Source organism: Scyliorhinus torazame, chromosome 10, assembly GCF_047496885.1.
Source record: "Scyliorhinus torazame isolate Kashiwa2021f chromosome 10, sScyTor2.1, whole genome shotgun sequence".
NCBI lineage: Eukaryota > Metazoa > Chordata > Chondrichthyes > Carcharhiniformes > Scyliorhinidae > Scyliorhinus > Scyliorhinus torazame.
Window position 1 is genome coordinate 82,294,703 of NC_092716.1, and position 18,779 is coordinate 82,313,481.

Genomic DNA, 18,779 nt, shown 5'->3' on the forward strand with positions numbered 1-18,779 from the left:
ACTGGATCGCTCCAGGTCTAGGACGGGTAGGAAGCTGGCGGCGGCTAAGGTGCTGAGGGGGTTTATGGACCAGATGGGAGGGGTGGACCCTTGGAGATTTGCACGGCCAGGGGCTAGGGAATTTTCATTCTTCTCGCATGTTCATAAGGCTTATTCCCGGATTGACCTTTTTATTGAGTAGGGCGCTGATAGCGAGACTAGAGGATACCGAGTACTCAGCGATAGCCATTTCGGATCATGCCCCGCATTGGATAGACCTAGAGCTGGGGGAGGAGAGAGACCAGCGCCCGTTGTGGCGCTTGGAGGTGGGGCAGTTGGCGGACGGGGAGGTGAGTGAGCGGGTCCGAGGAAGCATAGAGAGATACCTGGAGACCAACGATAACGGGGAGATCCGAGTGGGGATGGTATGGGAGGCGCTGAAGGCGGTGGTTAGGGGAGAGCTGATCTCCATTAGGGCCCACAAGGAGAGGAGAGAGCAGAGGGAGAGGGAGAGGCTGGTGGGGGAGATGGTGAGGGTAGACAGGAGGTATGCGGAGGTGCCTGATGAGGGACTGTTGAGGAAGAGGCGTAGCCTCCAGGCCGAATTCGACCTGTTGACCACCAGGAAGGCGGAGGTGCAGTGGAGGAAGGCCCAGGGGGCGATTTATGAGTATGGGTAAAAGGCAAGTCGGATGCTGGCACATCAGCTTCGGAAGCGGGACGCAGCTAGGGAGATCGGGGGAGTTAAGGATAGGGGCGGGAGTGTGGCACGGAGTGGGGTTGGCATCAATGGGGTCTTCAGGGACTTTTATGAGGAATTGTATCGGTCCGAGTCCCCACTGGAGGAGGGAGGGATGGGCCGCTTTTTGGACCAATTGAGGTTTCCGAAGGTGGAGGAGGGACTGGTGGCGGGACTGGGGGCCCCGATTGGGCTGGAGGAGCTGGCCAAAAGGATAGCGAGCATGCAGGCGGGGAAGGCACCGGGGCTGGACGGTTTCCCGGTCGAATTCTACAAGAAATATGTGGACCTGTTGGGCCCGTTGCTAGTTAGGACCTTCAATGAGGCAAGGGAGGGGGGGGCTTTGCCCCCGACGATGTCCCGGGTACTGATCTCCTTGATCCTGAAGCGGGACAAGGATCCCCTGCAGTGTGGGTCTTACAGGCCGATTTTGTTGTTAAACGTAGATGCTAAGGTGCTGGCGAAGGTCTTAGCCACGAGAATTGAGGATTGTGTGCTGCGGGAGATCCACGAAAACCAGACGAGGTTCGTGAAGGGGAGGCAGTTGAACGCGACTGTGTGGAGGCTCCTGAATGTTATTATGATGCCGGCGAGGGAGGGGGAGGCGGAGATAGTGGTGGCGATGGACGCTGAGAAGGCTTTTGATAGGGTAGATACTTGTGGGAGGTGCTGAAGAGGTTCGGGGCTGTGGCACTGAGGGAGTCGAGGAACTGGAGGGGGTTAGTGCGGGGTGGGGAGGAGCATAGGGTGTCGCTCTATGCGGATGACTTGCTGCTATATGTGGCGGACCCGGTGGGGGGAATGCCGGAGGTAATGAGGATCCTCAGGGTGTTCGGGGATTTCTCAGGGTACAAGCTCAACATGGGGAAGAGCGAGTTGTTCGTGGTTCACCCAGGGCACCAGGAGAGGGGGATTGGCGAGCTCCCACTAAAAAGGGCGGAGAGGAACTTCATGTATTTGGGTGTCCAGGTGGCCAGGAGCTGGGGGGCCCTGCATAGACTTAATTTCACGAGGCTGGTGGAGCAAATGGAGGAGGAGTTCAAGAGGTGGGACGCGTTGCCGCTGTCCCTGGCGGGTAGGGTGCAGTCAGTTAAGATGACGGTGCTCCCAAGGTTTTTGTTCCTGGTCCAGTGCCCCCCCATGTTTATCCCGAAGGCCTTCTTTAGGCGGGTCAACAGGAGTATAACGGGGTTTGTGTGGGCGCGAGGGACTCCGAGGGTGAGAAAGGTGTTCCTGGAGTGGAGTAGGGATGGGGGGGGGGGGGGGGGGGGTGCTGGCACTGCCCAACCTCTGTGGGTACTACTGGGCCGCCAATGCGGCGATGGTGCACAAGTGGGTGATAGAGGGGGCTGCATGGAGATGGCATCTTGTGAGGGTACGAGTCTGGGGGCGCTGGCAACGGCGCCGCTGCCGCCCCCTCCAAGGAGGTATACCATGAGCCCGGTAATGGCGGCTACCCTCAAAATCTGGGGGCAGTGGAGGCGGCACAGGGGGGAAGTTGGGGTCTCGGTGTGGACCCCAATACGGGCGAACCACCGGTTTGTCCCAGGGAGAATAGATGGAGGGTTTTCGGGGTGGCACAGGGTAGGGATAAGAAGGTTGGGGGACCTGTTTGTGGACGGAAGTTCGCAAGCCTGGGTGAGCTGGAGGACAAGTATGGGCTCTCCCCGGGGAACACCTTTAGTTATTTACAGGTAAGGGCGTTTGCCAGGTGGCAAGTGGTGGAATTCCCGCGGCTGCTGCCACGCACAGTACAGGACAGGGTGCTCTCCGGTGGGTGGGTTGGAGTGGGGAAGATCGCGGAAACTTACCAGGTGATGCAGGAGGAGGAGGAGACCTTGGTGGTGGAGTTGAAAGGTAAGTGGGAGGGGGAGTTGGGAGAGGAGATCGCAGAGGGGACGTGGGCGGATGCCCTAGGGAGGGTGAACTCTTCCTCTTCGTGCGCGAGGCTCAGCCTCATACAGTTTAAGGTGCTGCACAGGGCACACATGACCGGGACAAGGATGAGCCGGTTCTTTGGGGGTGAGGACAGGTGTGTTAGGTGCTCAGGGAGCCCAGCAAATCACACCCATATGTTCTGGGCATGCCCAGCGCTGGAGGAATTTTGGAAGGGCGTAGCGAGGACGGTGTTGAGGGTGGTAGGATCCAGGGTCAAACCGGGCTGGGGGCTCGCAATATTTGGGGTGGCAGAGGAGCCGGGTGTGCAGGAGGCGAAAGAGGCCGGAATTCTGGCCTTTGCGTCCCTGGTAGCCCGGCGAAGGATTCTTCTTCAGTGGAAGGTTGCGAGGCCCCCAAGCGTGGACTCCTGGATCAACGATATGGCGGGCTTTATTAAATTGGAGAGGGTGAAATTCGCCTTAAGGAGATGGGTACAAGGGTTCTTCAGGCGGTGGCAACCGTTCTTTGACTTCCTGGCAGAACGGTAGACAATGGTCAACAGCAGCAGCAACCCGGGGAGGGGGATTCTATTTAATTTTTGTTTATTTACCCTGGGGGATCTGAGGGGATGTATATATTTGCTATGTTTGCTTTGTGTTAATTCGGGGTGTTAATTTATTATTTATGTATTGGGGGAGGGAGGCACGGGGGTTGTTTTACTTTGTTCTGTATTTAATTCTATTGGGTTCCTTTTTCATTCTGTTGTTGATATTTTGTGAAAACCTCAATAAAAATTATTTTTTAAAAAAGAAATCCAGGCCCATTGCCTTAGCAGATTATAAATCTAGCACCTTTTCAGGCCCTTTTGCAAAACTGAGCAGTTAAACCAGAGCTTCGAAGAGACCACTAGCGTCTGTTATTAAAAGATGAGCAAAAATGTTTTTAGTCAGCTGAATATGCAACAATTGTACTTTTAACTCAATGTTAAAAGTGTGGACTGCTGCCAGTTACCATTTGTACCGTGCCCCTTTCCCTGTTTCTTTCCCTCCCTAACTGGACTCACATGCGCTCTGCTGTTGGCACCTCTACGGGCCAATCTTCATCCTTTTTGTAGCCAGAGCACTGCCTCTTGGGGACATCAGTTATGTACTAGTGACACAAGATTACCAATTTCACATGATCCCCTTGCTCATTAGTTTAAGCGTGGTGAACTTCAAACTTGAAGTTGAATGCAAATCAATTTCTAGTGGGGCGTTATAATGCTATTTCTGAAATCTAGAATATTGCTGTACTTTTTGTCTCACTCGGACTCTTCACAGAGTGATGCAGGTCTTTCCAATTTATCATTTTGAAAAGCTTTTAGACAAAATTTCAACTGGAAGGTTGCCTTACATGGGATCAGAACAGCCTTAATCTGGCTCTTCACTTAATGGGAATACAGCAAAATAAGATTAGCAATCAAAATATTTACTCTACTGCAGGGCCACAACTGTATTATTCTTGTCTCTACTTTGGTAGAATGTGTAAAACATTCAAAGTTAAATATTGAAAACAATGTACTCTTATTATTTTTTGCTGCAATCAAATTAATGTCAAGCCAAATTGAATTTAATATTCACATTTCCAGAGGCCTTGCACGTAAATGAAAATTGTACTTTGAACAAAAGGTTGCATTCTTTCATAAGTGCATGAAGTATTAGAAATTTTGCCCAATTGGTTTTTTTTTGCTTCTTTAATTTATTTTTATCTTTCCAAAAATCACAGCACTTTAATTTCCTAAATTAAGTTTTGGAGTAAGTACCTGAACACAGTGCAAGAGCACCCATATATATGACCCTAGGTTCAGCTTGAATTTGGACTTGCAGGTTGTGGTAAAACGTGATTTGGAATTCAAAAGCAGACAGTGAAGGGTAACCTTCCATAAACTTTGCAAGAGTTTTTTTGCGATCTTCCGTCCAGATATGTCTGTACTTGCTGAATTTTTCTAGAATTTCTTGTAGACCCTAGGACAAGAACAGTCAAACCAAAAACATTGAAAATTTTAACTGCATTGAAATGTTAAGAAAATTGTAATCACCTCACTGTTTTCATGGAATCATAGAGTGATACAGCACAAAAAAGACCAATCATGCCTGTGTTGGCTCTCTGAAAGACTGTTCCATTCCATTTTCTTTTCCCATAGCACTGTCAATGTTTCCTTTTCAACTATTTATCCAATTTCCTTTCTGAAGTTATTAAGGAATCTGTTTCCAATGCACTTTCAAGGAGTGCATTCTAGATCATAACAATTCACTACATGATTTTTTTGCCTCACATCACATCTTGTGCCAATTACCTAAAATCTGCTCGCACTGAGCCATCTGCCACTGGATAGTTTTCCCTTGTCACTCATACAATCGATACAGTGCAGAACGAGCCATTTGGCGCATCGAGTCTGCACCGACCCTCTGAAAGGCCCACGCTCCACCCTATCATTGTAACCCAATAACCCCACCTAGCCTTTTGGGCACTAATGAGCAATTCAGCATGGCCAATCCACCAAACCTGCACATAGCTGGACAGTGGGAGGAAACCGGGGTAGCCAGAGGAAACCCAGGCAGACATACAAACTCCAAACAGACAGTGACTGGAACTGAACCCGGGTCCCTGGCGCTGTGAGACAACAATGCTAACCACTGTGCCACCGTGCTTCCCTCAAAGTCCTTCATGATGGGCACCTCTATCAAATCTCCCCATGATCTTATCTATTGGATGGAGAGCACGCCCAGTGTTTCCTAGTCTCTCCATTTAACTGGAGTCTTTCACCCTACTATAATTCAAGAACTGATGAAACATCATCAACCTGAAACACCAACTCTGTTTCTCTCTCCACAGATGCCTGGCTTGCTGACATTTTACCATCATTTTCTGTTTTTGTCTCAGATCTCCAGCATTGCTGTATTTTACTTTTTTAATAATTCTAGTGATTCTCTTCTCTAGAAGGCCTAGACACCTTTCTAATATGTCATGCCCTGAGTTAGCAACAAATCTCTAACTGGGGCCTAGGTGCATAACTTTCCCTTTGTACTCTGTGGGTTGAGTTTTAATCCTCTGCTGGCATGTTTGAAGCCAGAGGGCTCATAAAATCCAACACATGGCCTGCTCTTCCACCCAACCCCAAGCTGTCTCCTAGTTTGCAGTAGAGGTGTTAGGCAGCCTGATCACCCTCTATTGAGGCCCTAGTCGTTGGATCTCAAACAACGGCGAGTCAGAATACAGTGGTGCAACGACAACAATCTATCCCTCAATGTCAGCAAAACTAAAGAGCTGGTCAATAACTTCAGAAAGCAAAGTACTGTACACACCCTTGTCTGCATCAATGGGGCCAAGTTGGAGATGGTTGACAGCTTCAAATTCCTAGGTGTGCACATCACCAAAAATCTGTCCTGGACCAAGAAAGTACAACAGCGCCTATACTTCCTCAGGAAACTAAGGAAATTTGCATGTCCACACTGACTCTTACCCACTTTAACAAATGCACCACAGAAAACATCCTGTCTGGCTGCATCACAGCCTGGTACGGCAACTGCTCGGCCCAAGACCGCAAGAAACTTCAGAGAGTCGTGAACATAGCCCAGTCCATTACACAAACCTGCCTCCCATCCATTGACTCTATCTATACCTCCCGCCTTGGGAAAGCGGGCAGCATAATCAAAGACCCCTCCCACCCAGTTTACTCACTCTTCCAATTTCTTCCATTGGACAAGAGATACAAAAGTCTGAGAACACGCACAAACAGATTGAAAAACAGGTTCTTCGCAGCTGTTACCAGACTCCTAAATGACCCTCTTATGGGCTGACATGATTAATACTATACTCCTGTATGCTTCACCCGATGCCGCTATCTATGAATTTACATTGTGTACCTTGTGTTGCCCTATTATATATTTTATTTTTATTTTATTTTATTTTCAGGTACTAAATGATCTGTTTGAACTGCTCGCAGAAAAATACTTTTCACTGTACCTCGGTACACGTGACAATAAACAAATCCAATCCAATTAATGGCTACTTAAGTCCGTCATCCCAAAACCACTATTTTTTTTAAAAAAATGTTTATTAAGAACTTTTAACAGAATTTTCAACCATATAAACAACCCCCCCCCCCCCCCCCCCCCCCGCAAAACTCGCATAGCAAGACATAAACATGGCAAATCAATATGAGATAGAACTTTGTACATTGGATTCCTCCCGGACATATGTTTTCCGGATTGTTTATGTTTTTCTTGCTCAGATGCCCCCCCCCCCCCCGAAGAACCGGCCTTCCCTATTGCCCCCCCCCCTCCCCCCCCTCCCCAGGTTGCTGCTGCTGTCGACCGAACTCCATCTAACGCTCCGCGAGATAGTCTAGGAACGGTTGCCACCGCATGGAGAACCCCTGCACAGATCCTCTCAGGGCAAACTTTATCCTTTCCAACCTGAGAAACCCTGCCATATCATTTATCCAGGCTTCCACACTGGGGGGGCTTCACATCTTTCCACACTAACAAGATCCTTCGCCGGGCTACCAGGGACGCAAAGGCCAGGATGCCGGCCTCTTTCGCCTCCTGCACTCCCGGCTCGTCCGCTACTCCAAATAGTGCTAGCCCCCAGCTTGGCTTGACCTGAACTTTCACCACCTTAGATACTGTTCTCGCAACTCCCCTCCAGAACCCATCCAGTGCCGGGCCCAAAGCCACTATTGTACCCACAGTAGGAGAGACCCAGGGCAAACGGGTAGCTTGGCAACTTGTACTGGGAAAACCGGTGTCAGGCAAGGTGAAGAACCCTGCATTGGGGATTTCCTTCTGCCCATTGGGGTTATCATTCTCCACAAGGTCATACCCTCACTTTAATCCTTCCCCCAGCCTTTCAAATCCAGTCTCCCACTTCCCTAACCCCCTCACTTGTGCCTGAAATTCAGGCCCCACTGTTACCCCAGATTTACCTTGAGTGCTACTTCCATAAACTCCTATTGGAAACAAAGAACCATAGAATTCCTACAGTGTAGAAGGAGGCCATTCGGCCTATCGAGTCTGCACCAAACTTCTGAAAGAGCACCTTAACTAGGCCCCCCACCCCCACCCTATCCCCGTAACCCCACCTAACCTGCACATCTTTGGACTTTGGGAGAGAACCGGAACACCCTGAGGAAACCTGCGCTAACCACTGTGTCGGTTCTGGTTGTGGCCCCAGCAGTGCTGAATGCTGGGATTAGAGAGCTACCAACCAATCCAATTGGCTTGCAACTAAGGTAGAACTTCCTCCTTAGTTGGGCGCGGATGTCTTGCCCTTGTGTGAAATTACTGCGAGGTAACCAGTTTTTTCATAGTCAGGCTCCCAACCAATGTTTTAGTCAGTGCTGTACGTGGGAGTGGTGGGAATAAAGCTAAGAATCCTGCATGCTTTTTCAAAAGCTTACTCAACCAAAAAGGTTAGGAGGGGTTATTGGGTTATGGAGATAGGGTGGAAGTGAGGGCTTAAGTGGGTCGGTGCAGACTCGATGGGCCGAATGGCCTCCTTCTGCGCTGTATGTTCTCTGTAACTATGGATCTATGTAACTTGCTTTGCCACTTGCAAAGGCTTGTTCATTCTTGCCCACCAAGTCTCTCTATTCCTGATCCCTTTTCAAATTACCATTTATTTTGTACTGTCTCTCCTCATCCTTCCTATCAAAACAAAACACTTTTCTGTGTTAAATTTAATTGACACATGTCTGCCCAGTTCACCAGTTTTCCTATGTCCTCCTATGGTTGTGTGTTGCTATTCTTCTCATTGTTTCCTACTGTTCATCATCTACAGCTTTGAAATTTCACCCTGTGTCCCCAAGTTCAGATGAGTAATATATGTCAAGAACAGAAAATTTAGTAAATCATTAGCAAATATTTTACCTATATTACAAGCAATCATGATACAACAATTTTCAATAACTTGATCATTATGTGACCTGTTGGGCAAATGATCTTGGTGAACCAAATAACTTCTTCCTATTCTGAGTTTTTGAATCCACTTGCACGTCTGGCTCCATATTGTCCTTTCTTGGCCAATAAATCGTACCTTACTGTGAATGCTAATCCAGAATTGGCATTTTTGAGGGTAAAGGACGTCTACTTTCCCACTCGCAGATATGCCAAGTTTAATTTCATTGCTGTGCAATCCCCCATCAGGCTCAGCCAAAATCTGACGACCCTGTCACCTCCACTAATTTAACTGAGGTTCAGTCAAGGCTGGGATTCAAATAAAACCTTGCACCATAAAACATTTTAGGAATGACCTTAAAAAATAAATATATCAAGCGAATGAAAAATGACTATGAGAAACTATCTTACAATTATTCCGATCATGTTCCTGGCCCCGTTATTTTAACAGGCATTTACCCAGCAGCACGGTAGCATTGTGGATAGCACAATTGCTTCACAGCTCCAGGGTCCCAGGTTCGATTCCGGCTTGGTTCACTGTCTGTGCGGAGTCTGCATGTTCTCCCCGTGTCTGCGTGGGTTTCCTCCGGCTGCTCCGGTTTCCTCCCACAGTCCAAAGATGTGCAGGTTAGGTGGATTGGCCATGATAAATTGCCCTTAGTGTCCAAAATTACCCTTAGTGTTGGGTGGGGTTACTGGGTTATGGGGATAGGGTGGAGGTGTTGACCTTGGGTAGGGTGCTCTTTCCAAGAGCCGGTGCAGACTCAATGGGCCAAATGGCCTCCTTCTGCACTGTAAATTCTATTCTATGAAAATAAACAATGTTTCACTAAATAGAATGTTTTCACTAAATAGCGCAATTCGATATGACTGCAATTAAACATCAATTTCCAGGCTAATTGCTTTACCTTTCTAAATGAAATTGTGGATGATGAAATAAGAGAAACCAGCCTAATTATCTCTTTATTTTCTGAAATTATCTTGTAGTTATTGTTAGGTTGGGCACAGACAGCAGCCACATCAGGCACAGTATTATCTGCACATGAAAATAAGAATTTTGTTAATATTCTGTCATAGAAGAAAAAATTAGTGTCTTATCACATCACCCAGGATATCCAGAAATGCCACATAAATAATTTACTTTGAGAAGCACTCACTATTGCTATGTACATACAGCAGTATTCAACAACAGCAATTAGATCAAATACTCTATAATCTGGGCTGGATTACCCTTTCCTCTTGCAGTTGGGAGTCGGGTAGGAATCACCAAAACTTTTTTTCTACCAAATTTAATTTTCCTGCAACACAATTTTCCTACAGGCAGAAAGGTTGGGATTGTATCACAAACCCACAGGCACCATCTAATGTCAATGTCACCATTGACAGCCCTTGGGGAGAGTTGTTTTTCCTATCCCCAGTATTTTCATTGGGTTAGGTAGATTTTAGAAGGATTCTGAAAATCCGCCTTGTCAGAGAGTTCGGGAACTGTGGACAAAGCCTGCTGAGGAATCAGGAACATTGTTCCAGGTAAGTGTTAAATGTTTTGACAACTTCAAATGTCATTATTAGTGGCTGTATTATAAATTAGATGTTTTTTTGCAGTGATTGATCATAAGGCTCTATCCTGCAAAGGGTAAGTTGACCATTATATTGATCAGCATGGTATAAGGTGTAAGATGCTTTCCCAGTGGGAAAGTGCTATTATGCAGTCAAAACTGAAGAGAAAAGTGCTTACACACTATAATGTTATGATCTAAAGTGATTTAATAGTCCACAGTGTTTTAAATTTGAAAAATAAAATGGTCTGCAGCTTTCACTTAGGGAATAAAAGGCAGCCACCTGTCCCTGGATTGATTTAATTGACCAGCCATCTGGTGTAGCTTAAAAATAAAATCTAACCATCTTTTATTCAGTTTCAATGAGTTCCATATTCTGCAGTTGCAAGGGTTTGCTTTGATGGCTGAGCCTACTATGAATGTTTGGCTGAGTTTCAAAACCTGTGAACATCTCAGGAAAATCCACCAATGTCCCGTTCTAAGTGCCGAGTTATGATCTGATGATCTTATTACAAAACTAGGAATTTCTGCACAGAGTGCAGCATAGAGTACACTATCAAAGTGAAGCTACAACATAAGGTACAAGTTGGTGCTTGTACTTGGATTGACATGCAGCATGAGGAAACCAGGCAGGAGACATCTCCAAGCCCGGTGCCCTCGGTCAGCAAGTTGGTTGCTTCTGTCTTGATGCAGTACAGGTACCTGCATCCATTAGTGTGGAAATTACCTGCTTTGTTGCCTTCATGAGTAGCCACAAGTGCATCAATGGAGGGATCACTCTCTCTGTCATTTCTTTGTAATTCAGCCATTCGATTGTCATTTATTTTTTTCTGTTAATGAAATTACAAATTTATTCAGTCTCTGTAAACACCTGTCCGATGTGCCAGCCATTTCAACTCTTTGGTGTTTTTCATGTATTTCTTTATGTAGTTTACAGAACACATTATGACTGACATTTCACCCACACTGTAAGTTAACAAACTGATGCTTCTTTAATGCTATACATTACCTTGATTTATAATTAGGTAAGTATTTCATGAGTGCTGGTATTTACATCAATGATCTCTGCAAAGTTCAACTTGATGTTTTCTAGAAATATTGATTTCTAATTTGTTTTAACAACATTGTCTATAATGTAGGGACAAACAACTATTGCAAGTAGCTGGGAGAGCTTAAAAATAAATCAAAACGTAGCACTGCCTAACTTCACTACATAGTAATCAAGAGTTAAAATGTCCATAATACATACTCTTGTCATTCTTTTCTTGCTCCACACAGATATTCCCTTGGAAACATTGATAATATAGTCATAGGCACTATTCAAAATACACTGGATTTCTTCCAAGGTAGGATGCAGCACAATATCAGGTATGGCAAGGCGGATGTCAACATGGAGGACTGCTCTGAAGATTTGCTTCTGATAATCAGAATTAGCATCTAAAATGAGAAAATCTGTCAAAACAATGCCCACATACCTGCATATCGTTGTTACTCTAGATTCCCTCAAGCTCATTTTCTGCAAGAACCAGAGCAAGGTCAGGAAGCACAGCCCCATAAACCAGGTAAAATGCTCACAGCATCTGCACCAATTTGTTGCTAATAATTCATGACCACTCCCAATTGCTAAATTATTTAATGCTACAGACATTACCATGTTGAATACTTGAATATATTACACATTTAAATTTCTTCCAATAAACTGATTTTTATCAATATATGAGTATGTATTTTCCTTTATTATTGAACCAAAAATAGGAACATTGGGGTTAGGAGCAGGAATAGACCATTCAGCCCCTCAAGCCTGCTCTAACATTCAATAAGGCTAGGGCTGATCTGGCCCTGTCTCAACTCCATTTTTCATTCTCCACATCCCCTCCCGCCCATAACCATAACCCTCGTCTATGAAAAAACCCGGGTTCAATTCCGATCTTGGGTGGTTGTCTGTCTGGAGTTTGCACTTTCTCCCCGTGTCTGTGTGGGTTTGCTCCGGGTGCTCCGGTTTCCACCCACAGTCCAAAGATGTGCAGGTTAGGTGGATTTGCTATGCTAAATTGCTCCTCAGTGTCCAAAAGTTCAGGTTGGATTACAGGAATAGAGTGGGGGTGCATGGGTGGGGTGCTCCTTTGGAGGGTTGGTGCAGACTCGATAGGCCGAATGACCTCCTTCTGCAGTGGAAGGATTCTATGCATCTCATGCTAATCAGAAATGTAGGGCAGGACTTAGTATTTTGATAGTTGAGACCCAGACTTTAAAGTCAAATTTGGATCTCGCTCCCACAATATGTCGCGCGCAGTCACTCAACATTAACTTTGCCTGAACTGGGCAATTAGGGGTCAGAGGCCCTATAGGACTCCCAATTAAAATAGCTGATGGTCAAAGCTGGTAAACCAATGGGGGACCCTCTATCCTGATATGCTCTCTGAGAACTTTTGAAATTCTTAAGTAAAATATAGCCATGGCTTCTGGCCTAGCATTTTGGAGTGGGCTCTTCTACAGCTGTGACCCACAAAGGTGGGGGGAGGAGTCCCTTTAACTCTTCCTGGAGTGGGGGAGGGTCCCTTTAACTCTTTCTGGAGTGGGGGAGGGTCCCTTTAACTCTTCCTGGAGCACTATCCTCCCACCTCGATCTGCTGCCAGGAGGCTGTCTCCAGACAACTGCTGTGTTCCCGACATGGTTTGGACCCGTAGGTTGATTTGAAAATTCTATTCGACCTCTGATCAAATGCTTTAATTATCTTTCAATTACGTCAATTGGTTACCTACAGTTCACTAATGTGAAACTGTTCTGCCCCTCCCCCCCCAATCCAGTCACCAAAAATTAGCCTGGAGGCAGGATGATGCCAGCAAACCAGCATGCCAGCAGGTGGTTTGCAATTATGCACCTACCTTCCTCAGTTCCCATCCTGATATTGGACTAAAATCCTTCCCCAATGTTTCTAACTGACTGCCGAATAGCAATTTGGTAACACCATTAAATCTTTCACATTGTAATAGTTCAGTCTCTAAGTAAATATTCTATGGATTTGGGTAGAATTGCAAACTCTTTAAATACTTGCGCAAATTGAATTTAAATCATTTGTGTAAACATTGCTCAAATTAATTGCATACCGCCAACATATCCATGTGCAGACTTTACACTGCTAAAATTAACCTCATTTTATTTCTTATGCTCATGGAATTTAGCCTCCTGTATCCTGCCTGAAACTTTCATAGGTAACAGAAAAGTCAAACAGTAAAAGCAAAATTGAATTAAGGTATACTGTCATTTGTGATTACAGCAAAATTTTCTAACAACCACATAATTTCTTTAAATTAGTTAACTGACAAGATCACTCAGAGTGACTTTCCTGGAGAGAAAGCCTTGACTGGGTTACATACTTTGTTGTACTTCTGTCAGGACAGCTATGCAATTTGTTGGTGATAACTCCATTTCTGAAAGGGGGCAAGTGATAAAGAACGTGGCAAATCTTAAGCACTTCTCCCAAATTCGAGTGCACAACGACCATGAGGTATTCCGATTCAATCTTCAAGGCTGGACTCAAACCAGCTAACTTATGTTTTACTGGCATTCAGATCTAATATTTCCTCCAACCACTTTCAATATTCAGCTTTTTCTGTCACTTGCATTAGGTTTGAAAAAGACGCCTTTAATGCTAGGCTTCCGATTTACTACTTCAAGCTTCAATTTTAAATTACTTGAATTAAATGACCAAATCATTCATGTCAAAGTATTTAATTATAGATCATAAAATGAGCAGAGCATATCTTAGCAAGAAATCTCTATGAACCTCAGAACCATACCCTGACAATGAACCTTGTGCGAAGTCTGCATACGTTTTCTTAGTGTTTCGAGAGCATTGCGTATGACCTTAACAAGTGCATCTACATTTCGGCGGCTGAAGTGATTGAGCAGTTCCTTTGCCTCTTGCTTCAGGAACTTGGGATCTCTTAACTGCTTCACTGCTGAGGTTGGATCAGCATCTGGAGAGAGGTCCTTTGGGGACTGCACTGATATGTTTGTTTCCTTATTTTCTGTCATGAAGAATAAAATGTTGTAAATGCCTCTTGCCAAACTCATAAAAAATATTCTATTTTCCAACTAAAATTGCAGATACTTTTGCTGTCACCTCTGCGTGTTGCTGAACCCAAAAGACACTAATTCACGGAACCTAATTTTGGAGGTTTACACATATACATCATGAGCCCCAAACCCCATGGCCGGGATGCTCCAATCCCGCGGCCAAGTTCTGACGCCGTCGTGAAAAGCGGCGCCAACCACTCTGGCATCAACGGTCCCCGATAATGAGGAATTCTCCCCTTCCTAGGGGGCTAGGTCAGCGCCGGAGTGGTCCCCGCGGCTCCAGCTGGCGTGGAACGCCCGGCGTGAGTTTATGCATGCGCACTACTTCCAGCATGATTCCGCGCATGCGCGGAACGGCCGCCGTGATTCCGCGCATGCGCGGGGGTTCCCTTCTCCGCGCTGGTCGCCGGGCAATATGGCGGAGCCCTACAGGGGCCTGGCGTGGAGGAACATAGGCCCCCATGGAACCAGCCCGCCCGCCGATCGGTAGGACTCCGATCGCGGGCCAGGCCGCAGAGGCCCCCCCCCCGGTGTCGGATCCCCCCGTCCCCCCTCCAGGACTGCCCCGCAGACATATCTTCCAGGTCCCACCGTGTGGGACCTGACTAACCCACGTCGGTGGGACCCGGCCGAACTCGGCAGCCACTCGGTCCGTCGGGGCCCGGAGAATCGGCGCCGGAGAATCGGTAAGCCGGCGGCGGGGGCGATTCTCACATCCCCCCCCAGGATTCTACGACCCGGTGCGGGGTCGGCAAATCCCGGCCCATATATGCTGTCAAAGATAAACTAAGAGTCATCACAATGAACTCTCCCACAAAGGAAATTCAAATGGAGAGTTAATCAAAGCCTATCGGAATCTCCAGGCACATTTGTTAGGAGCACACTGTCTGACTTTGGGTGTATAATCTAATCCAAAAAGAAGAAATACTTACCATCAAAATGCAACTTCCTCCTTAAAAATATCATGGAAATGTCTGATTAGCTCATAACCTAGAAATTCAGCCACAATGCTGCGGATTCTGGTTGCAATCAGATTTCTTGGAACAGCAATAAGCCTGTTCCAAATTCAATGCGAACAGTTGATCTGAAATTCACTAAACCTGCCATTTACCCATATCCCTTTAAAACTTTGGTTAAAAGAAATCTGTTTTCAAATTAACAATTGAACAAAGCTAACTGCCATTTGTGAAGAGAATTCCAAACTTCGACATCCTTGTCATGTTGCCTGATTTCACTCCTGGAAGGCCTGGTTCTAAATTTTAATGCAAGGTACCCTAATCCTAAACTCCCCAAACAAGAGAATGTCTTTCTATGTACCATGTCATTCCCTTTAATATAGAATCCTGCTTAGTTTTCTAAATTCGATGGAATAATATCCTAGCTTGTGCAATCTCCCTTTGTCATTTAATCCACGTACCACTCCGGCAAATCTAGCTGCATTCCCTGCAAGACTTTCCTAAACTGTGATGCCCAGAACAGCACTCCAACAGTGCAGTCAGAGTTATAGCACAGAATGAGGTCATTCAGCCAATCAAATGCATGCTGGTTCTCAGTATAGCAATCCAGTCAGTCCCATTTCCCCACTTTGTCCCTTTGCCTCTGGAAATTGATTTTCCTCAGGTGCCCATCAATTTCCTTTTGAAATCAGTAATCATCTCTGTTTCCGACTCCCTCAAAGATAGCGAGCTCTTAGATCATTACCATGCACTGCATATCAAAGTTCTTCCTCACATTCTTCTCCCCCTTCTGCCCAAAGCCTTATCTGCGTCTCCTGGTCCTTGGACCATCAACTAATGGGAGCAGCTTTACATTGTCCGCCTTATCTATACCTGTCATAACCTTGTACATGCCGATCAAATCTTCCCTCCTATACTCCAAGAAAACAACACCTTATCCAACCTAACTTTGTAGCTAAAATCCCTCATACCTGGAACTATTTGAGTAAACTCCTCTGCATTCTCTTCATATCCTTCCGAAAGTGTGATGATCAGAATTGCAAGCAATACTCTGGTTTAGCCTAACCAAAACTACAGAGATGGATTTTAAAGCAGAGGTTAGAGGAGTGGAAGAAGGTGAAATGCTCAAAAGAAGGAGAATGTTGTTTTGCACTCTATTACATATGTTCACTCCCTGCTCCATACCGGGTTTTTGCACTCCTGTAAAAGTTACATCAGGCTCTGGACTTCCAATTTGTCCAGTCCAGGGAAAAGAAAGACAATTTGAGATTTTCAAACTGTGCTCCATTACTAAGTTACATTTCATTAGTACTGTATTAGAATGGGTGGTCCTGTACTCCACAGAACAACTGGAGCTCTGAGATGAGGGAAGACAACTCATGAAATGCTGATACTAATGACAAGAATGTAAGTTCGTAAAGAAGTTATCCTCTGCAATCACCTCAGGTTTCTGTTTACTTCATATTTCTTTCTGTGCAATGAAAATAGAGGTCAAACTTACCATCAAGCTGCTTTAGTTTGTCTCAGGCATCCATGTCTTTACAACATTAATATTGTAACTAGGTGCTCTTTGAACTTAGCTTACTGAAGCCTATCCAAGGCTTTTGTTATTAAAACGGAGCACAGGATGTACACATTACTGCCTACACCCTGTGCTCCGTTCTAGGACAGCACGGTAGCACAAGTGGCTAGCACTTTGGCTTCACAGCGCCAGGGTCCCAGGTTCGATTCCCCGCTGGGTCACTGTCTGTGCGGAGTCTGCACGTTCTCCCTGTGTCTGCGTGGGTTTTGTCCGGGTGCTCCAATTTCCTCCCACAGTCCAAAGACGTGCAGGTTAGGTAGATTGGCCATGATAAACTGCACTTAGTGACCAAAAAGATTAGGAGGGGTTACGGGGATAGAGTGGAAGTGAGGGCTTAAGTGGGTTGGTGCAGACTCGATGGGTCGAATGGCCTCCTTCTGCACTGTATGTTCTATGTTCTACTGGCAATGCCAGCATTTTGAACGATTCCAAATTATCCATGAAAAGCTAATGGTGAACTTGTTGCCTCGTTCGATCCCAACTGCATTGCCAATATTAATGATGTTGGTGACCCACAAGCCTTCTCTTATATCGATCAAATGACCATACAACCAGTTAGTTAGTTCAAAAGATGGTTTATTGACATACACAAGAGTTATGTCGACATGCAAACACAATATCTACTATGAGTTAAACTACACCTATCAGCGACAATAACCTATACTTAACTTCAGGGCGACCGGCACTGTGCAAATAGATAAGGCCTTTATCTGGATTTCACTTGGCTGGTTGGAAGAAAGTGGCTCTGTCTCTGCTGGGCTCAGGTGTCAGGTTGCAATCATTGGTCTTGAACTTGGCTGACTGTTCCTGCTACAATTGGTTTGGCACAGGCCAGATCCAAAAGAGACAGAACACATGGCTGTGCCCTCTTTTATCCCTTTGGGATTTCACGCTCTTTGGGGTGGTCCATAACCTTGGACCCAATAGTTCGACAGGGCTCTGATCACGGTCTTCGATTTTGGCAAATAAAGGGGCGGGTGCCTTGGTAGCTGGACAGGTCCTTAGCGGTCATTGACCTTGACAGTTGGGCTTTCTGAGTAAGGGGAGTGGCACGATCAGTCTGTGGCTGTACCGGTTGCTTGATTGGAGTTCTATTGTCCTGGGAAAATGGGCCATTAAAAAGCAAACGAGCGGAGGGTTTCAGTCAGGTCTGGTTACCTGTGTTTCAAATACACATAGGCTCTGTATCTGTCTCAGTCCTCAGTTGGCCATAATTCCCATAGTCCTTTGCAGGTGGCCATCTTAGATGGCTACAAACTGCTTTCTTGAAACACTGGAGACCATGTGATGAAAGTACTCCCATTGTGCTTTTAGGGAGGAAATTCCAGGATTTTGATCCAACGACAATGAAGAAAGTGCAATATAATTCCAAATAAGACTTGGTGTGGGACTTGGAAGAGAACTTGGAGGTGGCTTGCAGCCCTTGACTTTCCAGGTGGTATACCTCGTAGGTTTGGGAGTTACAGTTGAGAAGACCTTTGCAACTTGCTGCAGTGCATCCGATAGATGTCAATTATTTCAGCCACTATGCACCAGTGTGGATGGAGTGAATGCTTAATATGGTAGATGGGTAGTCAATAAGATGAGATACTTTGGGTATTATTCTAAGGATGGAGAGCGGTCGCCATCCTGTTAAGACACCCTGGGCTAGTGCGCCGTCAATTCCAGCCCCAATTGACCCAGAGTCACAACGCAATTGAATTAACCAATATTCCTTCGAAAAATACCCAAAGTCTTTGACACTTGGCTCCCCAATAAATTTAAACACAATTACTTTTTATTTATAACAAGAACTATAATGAAATATGCAGCAAATACAACTGGTTAACTGTTATCTAAGTCCCCACTTTAACTTGCACCCACCCTCTACACACACACACAAGACAGACAGAGGAGAGGATCCAATCACCACCTGTTACCGGGCAGAATATGGCATTTTGGCCAAGTCATTGGCGACCAGCCAACCAATCAACCTGAGTCCCACCCCTGTCTCTTGGGTGTCAAAATGTCTTGAGTTTTTCTGTCCAAAACTAGCAGAGTGTCCTCTGTTGTATCTTTAGAATTCCTCATTC

General features: G+C 45.8%; 1 protein-coding gene across 1 annotated transcript in view; it reads right to left on the reverse strand.

Moving 5' to 3' along the window:
- The window catches only part of LOC140430228 (dynein axonemal heavy chain 5-like), a 502,949-nt gene that overhangs the window by 343,414 nt on the left and 140,756 nt on the right, over positions 1-18,779 (reverse strand). Inside the window, exons 19-23 of the mRNA XM_072517658.1 lie at positions 13,890-14,120; positions 11,338-11,525; positions 10,816-10,918; positions 9,441-9,568; positions 4,398-4,599 (exon numbers count right to left, since the gene is read on the reverse strand). Coding sequence (XP_072373759.1) covers positions 4,398-4,599; positions 9,441-9,568; positions 10,816-10,918; positions 11,338-11,525; positions 13,890-14,120 — 852 coding nt within the window. The remainder of the gene's footprint in view (positions 1-4,397; positions 4,600-9,440; positions 9,569-10,815; positions 10,919-11,337; positions 11,526-13,889; positions 14,121-18,779) is intronic.